The sequence below is a fragment of the Malurus melanocephalus genome, unplaced genomic scaffold (genome assembly GCF_030028575.1).
Source record: "Malurus melanocephalus ecotype Western Australia unplaced genomic scaffold, MMel_1.1 scaffold_59, whole genome shotgun sequence".
NCBI classification, from domain to species: domain Eukaryota; kingdom Metazoa; phylum Chordata; class Aves; order Passeriformes; family Maluridae; genus Malurus; species Malurus melanocephalus.
The window spans coordinates 1,454,324-1,462,609 of record NW_026623291.1 but is presented as its reverse complement, the minus strand read 5'-3'; the positions used below and the strand labels follow the sequence as shown (position 1 = coordinate 1,462,609).

General features: G+C 49.9%; 1 protein-coding gene across 1 annotated transcript; it reads right to left on the bottom strand.

Annotated features, from left to right (window-relative positions):
• Nucleotides 1-909: 909 nt before the first annotated feature.
• On the bottom strand, nucleotides 910-6,588 carry COMMD7 (COMM domain containing 7). Its single transcript, XM_057366006.1, has 9 exons — nucleotides 6,444-6,588; nucleotides 5,156-5,209; nucleotides 4,968-5,070; nucleotides 3,349-3,405; nucleotides 3,231-3,268; nucleotides 2,582-2,672; nucleotides 2,409-2,458; nucleotides 1,866-1,914; nucleotides 910-1,325 (listed from the first exon to the last, which is right to left on the bottom strand). Exons 1-9 carry the CDS (start codon nucleotides 6,525-6,527, stop codon nucleotides 1,249-1,251), a joined length of 603 nt encoding a protein of 200 aa, XP_057221989.1. The 5' UTR covers nucleotides 6,528-6,588; the 3' UTR covers nucleotides 910-1,248.
• Nucleotides 6,589-8,286: the final 1,698 nt, after the last annotated feature.

Below are 8,286 nucleotides of genomic sequence, written 5' to 3'. Positions count from 1 at the left end.
TGTGCCTGCTCTCATYCCCAGTCATTCCTGCAGCACCACAGGAAATGCAATGCAGGGACACTCAGGGTTTGCTGCAGCTGGAAACCCACGGGTGAAGCTGTGAATYGCAGGGAGCTTTGTGACACTTTTCTCACAGAAATGGTCTGTTTGGGATAGGCTTAACTGGAAGCAGCTGCTGCTGCAAGGAGCCTCACAGGGTGCCATGGGACAGTGAACCCCTTCAGGTGGAGACAGAAAACAGTGTCTCTTAATGGAATATTCCCTGGTAATGTGGTTTGTTCCCTTCACTGGAACTGCCAAGTGTGCCAGGGACACGCCCTGGAAGAGGAGCTTCCCTTCATCCCTGTGCTGTGGGAGAGGCTTCAGCCAGCTCAGGCTGCTGGAAACAGGATGAACTCTGGTGWCTGTAACATCACCCACCGCCCCAAGTTGGCTCAGAGCACCCCTCTGCTTCCTGATGAAGAGCTCATCCTCACCCTCCCACAACTGAAGAGTCGAGCTAATGGCACTTCACGGGGTTTGGACATATGTCCACCGGGAAACGGGCTGCATCTGACTGTGCCATGTCACACAGGCTGCAGATTAAAGAGCAGCACATCCAAATGAGATTTATCTACTCACCCCCCGAGATGTCCTCCCCCTGTGCACAGAGGCAGCTGTTTGGTTGTTTAAGATTTAAAATCATCTACCACTGAGATASTCTTCCACAATGAGGCACAATTGGGAAGAAGCTAATCAACACACTTCTTAAAACCAGAGAAGGGAAAGGCTTGAAGGGAGCTTYAAGTGATTCCCCAGGTTAGATGCTCTCCTTGCTTTCCTCGTCCTCTCTGCTTAATTCTTCCAACTTTCAAAATGATTCTTCACTCRTGTTTCTCTTTTTCTCACAAAATCAAATTCTAATGCAGATAGAGAAGGATAGGAATGCGTTTATTTCTTTGCTATTTTAGTACAGGTATCCACATTACTTCTGACCACAGTTCCTCATAATGGTATAGTAAAAGAAAAAAAAAAAAACAAAAAAAAAAGATGAGTGGACTTGTAGGTGCTTTGAAAAAGCTGAAACTTAGCCCAAGTTTCAGGTTCTGAAGGATTGATGGGTCCTGCTGGGCCATGACACCACTGCTCGTTGCACAGCTTGTCTTCTCTTATCAGGGTGTGAAGAGTCAGCTGGGAAAGAGCAGATCTGCAGGCCCATGAGGAGGAATTAAACATCCCGGACAGATGTCGGCTCAGGTCTGTGCAGTTTCAGCTGAAGCTTTCCAGGCTGGTTTTGACCCGTTCCATTTCATGCAGAAAACTGTAGAACTGGGGCAAAGTTAACTCTGCAGAAAAAAAAAAAAAAAGAGAGACATCAAGTCTTACATTTCAGGCTACACTTCCAACATTGGCAAAGCTGTTCTGGTGCTAACACAGAGCAACTCATGTTCACCTAAGCTGGGCAGGATTAGCCACCATGACTCCCAGCAGCTGGTTCCTTACGCTAGCCAGGCTGCCAGGAGAGGGCTGGGCTGGGATCTCCCCCGGGATGGCATCTCCCAACAGCACTCCATGATTGGGAATCATTTACTTTGCTCCTCTCCCATGCAGCTCTGCACAGCTCCATGGCAGAGCTGTGTTTACTGAGGCACAGATGTGAAGATGCCCGAAAGTCAGTGTTCCTGAACAGTTCCATAGTGTCTGTGGCAGGGAGAAACTGTGGCAGGAGCAGCCACAGCGATGGGAAGGAAAAGGCAGGAGTAGTCACAGCGATGTTTTTGCAGTGACCCCCCCAGTTCTGCCCCCAGATTCCCCCACCTCCAGCACCCTGAGCCCCAAACTGCAGCTTTCYCATCCCATCTTCTTGTCCAGAACTGTTAACTCACCAACATACACGTTTTCCAGTTGGCTCCCTTTTTTAATCACCAGCTTCAGCTTGGGAAAAGGAAAAGCAGAGATATTTTAGTTCAGAGATCTGTATCTGAGCACTAGGAGAGAACAGCAGAGCAGAAATCTGCTGTGAGTTTCAGACTGCTGCACAGCACACACATCTTTGACAGGCTTTTCAAGAAGTGTCACCGTAGGAACAGATTCCCTGGACATTGGGAGGATCTCTGGAAGTCCTTGATCCCACCTCCCCTCCCTCCCCAAGATAGTTGACCTTTGCTAAACTGAGCTTTTTGAACTCAGCTTTTCAGAGTGGGCCACATTTCTGTGATACCTCATGTCCCCAGAGGAGAAACAAACAGCAGCGTGTCTGCTCTCTGCTGGCAGCAGCATTTGGAGACTKAAGATGCAGTCACAGAGCCCGTTCCTCCCAGACCCAGCTTCCCTCTCCTTCCCCTCACAGCCAGTACATCCCACATGCCTGGCTGGAGCTTGTTCCTCAACTGCACTACAACCYGAACTCTGTGATGTGGGAGATTTACCTGTAAGAAGATACTTCCCACTTTTTCCAGCTCACTGCTCCCAGCAGTCACTGTGAGTCAGAAAGAAGAGAAGGCAGATAATCTGTTAGTTAAGCAGTGAAATAAAGCGTTATTTAGCCAAGGGCTGCTGCTGGGTTTCCCAACCCCTCCAGTTGATGTTGTATCTCCATTACCTCCAAACTTCCACTCCATATCTATCAGCTGGTTAATCATCAGTGTCTGACCCACAGCCAGGCGTGTTAAGGTGGGGGAATTCACCTTCCACTGCAAGAGCAAAAGACACCAGCAATTAATTCTGAGAGGCCTCTGTTTGTACCTGAAACTTCTCAAAACTCAGAACAAAGGCAGAGGACAGGAGAAGCCCAGAGTAAAGAGAGAACTAATGTGGTCAGGAGGGCTTTCAGAGGTGTTTGAGTCCTGCTAGGATTTCCATCTGCCCTGTCAGTCCTGTAAATGAAACTCACAGGTTTTGTTTTAGCACTGGTTCAGTGTAACAATATCTGTGCAAAAAGCCATGTGTTCRTGTAACTGCATGACCTCGGGGCTCAGAGCATGGGAAGCACAAAAACATCACATGAAAGCCACACAGCAGTGCAGGAACTGTGACACTGATGGGGGAGAGGCCCTGGCAAAGCAGAGGTATCATCAGACAAACTGCTCCTTATTAGTTCTCTGAGGATCTTCAGTTCAAAATCCCAAGCTGGTTTTGAAGAAAATACCCAAAGTGCCGACACGTCTCAGGAGCACAGTGGGGTTCTACGAGTTCCCACTCACAGAACTGACATTTTGTTAGCTTAGAAACAAGCAAAAATATATGAATACCTGTTCTGCAAAGTAACTGGCTTTCTCTTCACTGAGGCCTGTGAGGGGAAACCATATGAGATTAYTATATGTGATAAATATTAATTATCTTTTATTTAGTGAAAGTCACGTGACCTACCTAGAGCAATAAAATCTGCTCTGACTTGTTCAGAAGACAAATTCCTCTTCAGGGCACCTGAATAAACACCACAAAGAAAAATCACTTTTTACTGAGTCAAACCAATCTTTACTGAGTCAAACCAATCTTTACTGAGTCAAATACAGGCAGGGACGGGACCTGGCGATGGATGGAAAGCCTCTGCTTCTGAGCTGTGTTTTGAAGCAAACCACAGCTCCTGTGAGATCGGAAACCCAGTTGTGCCTGCCGGTATCTCTGCARATGCCCGGTGCTTTAAAAGTCCGGGCTCTGGGAGTGCCTGGGAGAGGGCGAGATCCCATTGCAGGTATCCATGGGAACAGCGGCAGCGGTTATGTTTTGAAGCTGCTGCTTTCTCTCCTGTAGCCGCTTTGCTTGTTAAAGGAGGACTGTTAAGGCTGGCGGGCTGCTAATTTGACCTACCTGCTGTGTTTGGGATGATGGGTGTGAACGTGTGCATATAACACTTTCCCCCGCTGCGCCTTCCCCCTTTGTTCTGGGGCCCAGCTAGYGCAGGGACCTTTACAAGGATTCTGCTCTCTGAAGCCAAGAGCAGGAATCTCATAAATTCAAGGAGACTGCCAGCCCCACGTGGTTTTCTGGCCGTGTAGCACAGAGGCAAAGTTATCTGCTGTGATCTGTTCTGATACCGTCCGTGGCATCCCAGAGCTAAGGAAAAGTTACAAAGGGATTGAAGCCAGAGCACACACACAGGAACGACAAGATGAGGGCACCAAGGCCTGAATCATGATGGGAGAAAACACAAGTTCTGCATTAAATCCCCACAGTGGCAGGAAAGAAAAATCTCTCTACTCCTGGATAGGAGAAGTGGCTTGAAGTAGTAGAACAAGTTTAGAACAAATTCAGAAAACAGTTGTGCTCAGCATAAGGGCTGTGAAGGAAGCTATGGGGAAGCCAGGRCTGAAGGGTAATAGCAAGGGACTATTAATAACAAGAAGGATCAATGGGATGAATGTGCCGTGGAGTGTTTGATGCATTACCATGTCAAACGGCAGCCACAGCATCACAGTAATCCTGTAAAGTGATGGAGTCTGGGGTATTCCAGTGGAATCACCCCCGAACCTCTTCCTCACAGTTTATGAACAAGAAAGAGCTGAACACATTAAGTGCTTCTCTAGAACATCACTGCAAGGTCAAATGTCTCCTTCACAGGGCCTAGAATTGCACCAGACCCCAGGCCACTCCAAACGGGTGTGTTGTCTTTATCTGTCCCCAATAGCTTGTCCTTGGAGGAATCACAGCATTGGGTCACTTGGGTGGAAGTTCCTGCAGAGACTCGGTGCCAACAGGAGGCTGCCCTGGTCAGGCAACAGGGATTTACAGGTACTGCTTAAACCAAGCACTGTCACGGGGTTGTGCTGCATTAAATGCACAGATATTTAAGGGAGTTTACCTAAGCCTGTGAAATGTGCATACAAGCAGGATATAAAGAATACGAAGTCACCAAACCGGGGAACTTTTGATTCTTAAGTGCTAAGCGCTGGATTAGCTACCATTAACACTTATTGTGCAAACCAAGCCCTGCAGGAATGGCTGGGATGGTTTGGCCTCAGGGCAGGATATGCAAATACATCACTTACCGTTGGGTACCAGAAGAATACTTTTGACAATGTTTTTCAGGGGGCCCAAGCTGATTTTATTCATGGTGGCAAAGTCTGAGAGCTGAGTCAGAAACCTTTCTACCTGCTCGAGAGAAAGAGCAGTGACACAATCTTTTCACTATTTCTGACCAGAGCTGCACTCACACATTTCTCCAGTTCTGCCTTACCTCTTTGGGCTCTGTCAGAAAGCGGAAAAGCACTTCAGTCAGCGCTGAGAATTGCTGTGAAGAAACAGGACAATGTTAGAGTCGGGCATCAGTACCTCACCATCCCACCAGCACGATTAGGAGGTGACGTACACCCCTGATCCAGCACACTGATCCCAGAGCTGGACYCCCTGTGCTGGTGCCCTGTCCTCGGCATTATGTGAGGCCTGTGGATGGGATTTGCTCAGGATGCTTTTCAGAGCCKCTCAAGGGGTCTGTGCAGCTGGTAGCTGGCACAGCACAGGGCTTTTGTGACTTGTGGCTAATCGGAAGCTGCTGTTCTGTCTTGTGCAATCCAAAAACTGCGAGTGGTAGAAGTTGTGAACATCCAGTCTCATGTTTCACAAACCTCATGGGGTAACCAGACTAACTCAGGAAAGGAAGAGAACTGGTTAAGGGTCTAGTTGGTGCTTTCAGCGTTCTGGGTGTGCAGCTGGCAGGCAGGGATGGATGGAGAGACGGCCTGAGTGGCAGAGCACTAGCAGCACCCTCCTCTGCTGGCAGCAACACCAATGCTGGCTGTGMCCTTCTGGGTATGGCCACAGTGGCTCATCCTGCCCTGCCCTCGTCCTCAGCCGTGTAACAGAGATGTCACCAGGCTGTTACTGGKCTGATCTCCTCAGTCCTGGCAAGCTGGGCTGGAAAAGCCTCAGCATTTCCACTGACATCAGCCCAATCTCCACATCCGGTGTGCCGGGTGACCTGGAGGCAAATGTACCAATGGCTGGGACCATCAGCTTGAGGCAGGAAGCACAGGGTGTGAATTTGGGATGGGAATCACAACCCAAACGTTCTGTGGTGCCACCAGAAACCCCAAGGCTTGACAGGACCCCACGGCCCACCGGGCACCATCTGAGCCCTYCACCAACAACTCTGCCAGTGTCCCTGCCCACGGCAGGCGGGGGGCACTAGATGGTGTTTWAAGTCCCTTGCAGCCCAAACCGGTGGGGGATTCCATGATTCTATAAACATCCATCAAACACCCCCGCCGTGCGCGGGGCTCGCCCCGCGGATCGGGACTGCACCGCCGGGAACGGGGCCGCGCTGCCCGCCCGACCTCGGGCACCGGGCCCAGCAGGGACCCGGCCACGTGTGCCTGGACACCCGGTGGGATCAGAACCCTGGGGCTGCGCTACCGGACCGATCCAGCCCCCGCTGCCGGCCCGTCCCGCCCGGCACCGCCGCCCCGCGGGTTCCGTGTCCGGGGCTGTCCCCGCCGCCCGTCCCGCCCGTCCCGGTCGCGGCGCACCTGGGCGCTCAGCTGGTTCAGGTTGTGCATGTCGCCGCTCACCGCCTCCGGTACCGGGTCGCGGGTGAAGTTGAGCAGCCCCATGGCGGCGGCAGCGACAGCAGCGGCTCCGCCCGCCCGGGCCCGGCCCCGCCGCCGCCTCAGCCTGAGCATTGGCGGCCGCACTTTCCGCATCGCCGCGGTCCCGCACCGGACCGGCCCGGGGAGCACCGGGGGTGTCCCGCACCCCGAGCTGGGGGCGCCCGGGATGGAGAGCTGGCTGGCAGCCGAGTACCTTAGGATTTTTTTGATGTGAAGGGAAAAAAACCTAAAAAAACCCTCCAAAACCCCCCGAAAAATCCTAAAAAAAAAAAAAAATCGTTAAAAACATCGTTTATAAGGTGAATATTGGGGTTCTGGCTTTATTTTTTTGTTTGTTTGGGGTTTTTTTTGTTTGGGTGTTTTTTTTTGTTTTTTTTTTTGCTTTCTTTTTTTCCTCCCCTGGAAATTCCACTTGGGAACTGAAACTTTGGTGTGCTTTTTTTTCTCTCTGACTGCTGTTCCCAGCACTGCTCGTTGCCCAACTCAGGGTGATGGGTGGCCCGGGGATGAGCAGCCCACGTCCCAGGACTGGGCTCCATGGAATGGAYGGATATTGGGCAAGGAAGCAGCAGCCCTGGGATGAGCCAGCCCACAGACAGAAAGTGCCCAGATGTCCACGGGGTCAGGGTTCCATAGGGAGATTTTAGCTCAATTCTTGCCATTCTACATATGCAGGAGGTCTCCTTGACTCAAAGATGTGTTGTAGGAAGGCAGAGGAATTGCCTTCTCACGCCATGTTACACAATCTCGTTTCTGTTTGGTCTTGGGAAGAAGGCCTTGGTCCAAGAATATTGAAACTGGATTTATTCCTGCAGAGGACAATGGAACAAATCCCATCCTGAAAGACTCCCTTGCCTTAGATTGCTGTTTCACAGCTTCCCTTGAGCGGGAGCAGGATGTCTCCAGGATTMTATCAGTGTGAATGTGTCTGATCCATTTTATCAGGGAAGGTGTTCCCTGTCTGTCGGGCCAGAGGACAGTGTGTAAAAACCTTTGTGGAAGGAAAAACCTCGACAGCCCACAAGGCTTGTGGTTTAYTACTGACACTTGCAATTGCAAATGAGAATATAGGAAATTTTACAGTGCTTTCATTGTGAAACTATCCCAGTGAAACTATCCCAGCAGTGGTTTATAAACAAGGAGATAAGCAGCTAAGTACCACTAATGATGGGGAGTTAAGAGATATTTACTGGTAGTCTGGATGGAAATAGCATCCAACTTCCTTTTCTTTCCTCTCTACTGCCCAGACCAGCTGGGAAAGTTCGTGTTTCATCGACCCAAGGTGAGACTGCGCACCTCGATTTTTGGGTGAAAATGTTGCATGTGGAGGTGCCTGCAGGGTTTGACCATAAATATTTAGGACACCTTTAAACAAGGTGCAGAGTTTTCATATTGAACAATTTCTCTGTTTCTGTGGTGAGCCATCCAAGCCAGCATGTTTTAAACTATGGGAAATCCTTGTGTCTAGAAATGAGTTAATCTGAACTAAAACTCCTTCAGGGAGAAGGATGCAGGGGGTAGTACAGCACACTGTGTGTGTGGAACACAGAATTCCCCTCTGGCTTTAAAATGCTGCATACAGCCTTATGCAATTTTTCCTAAGTGTAAGTTAGTAATTGCAGTTAAAAAATCACACATTTTCACAGACACCAGATTTTTTTTTTTCTTTTTTTTTGTGTGTGTGGCCGAAAACCCAAAACCAGGCAACAGTCAGCTTTCTGCCTGGTTTGCAGCCGGGGTCAGGCATACAGGAGCAGTCTGT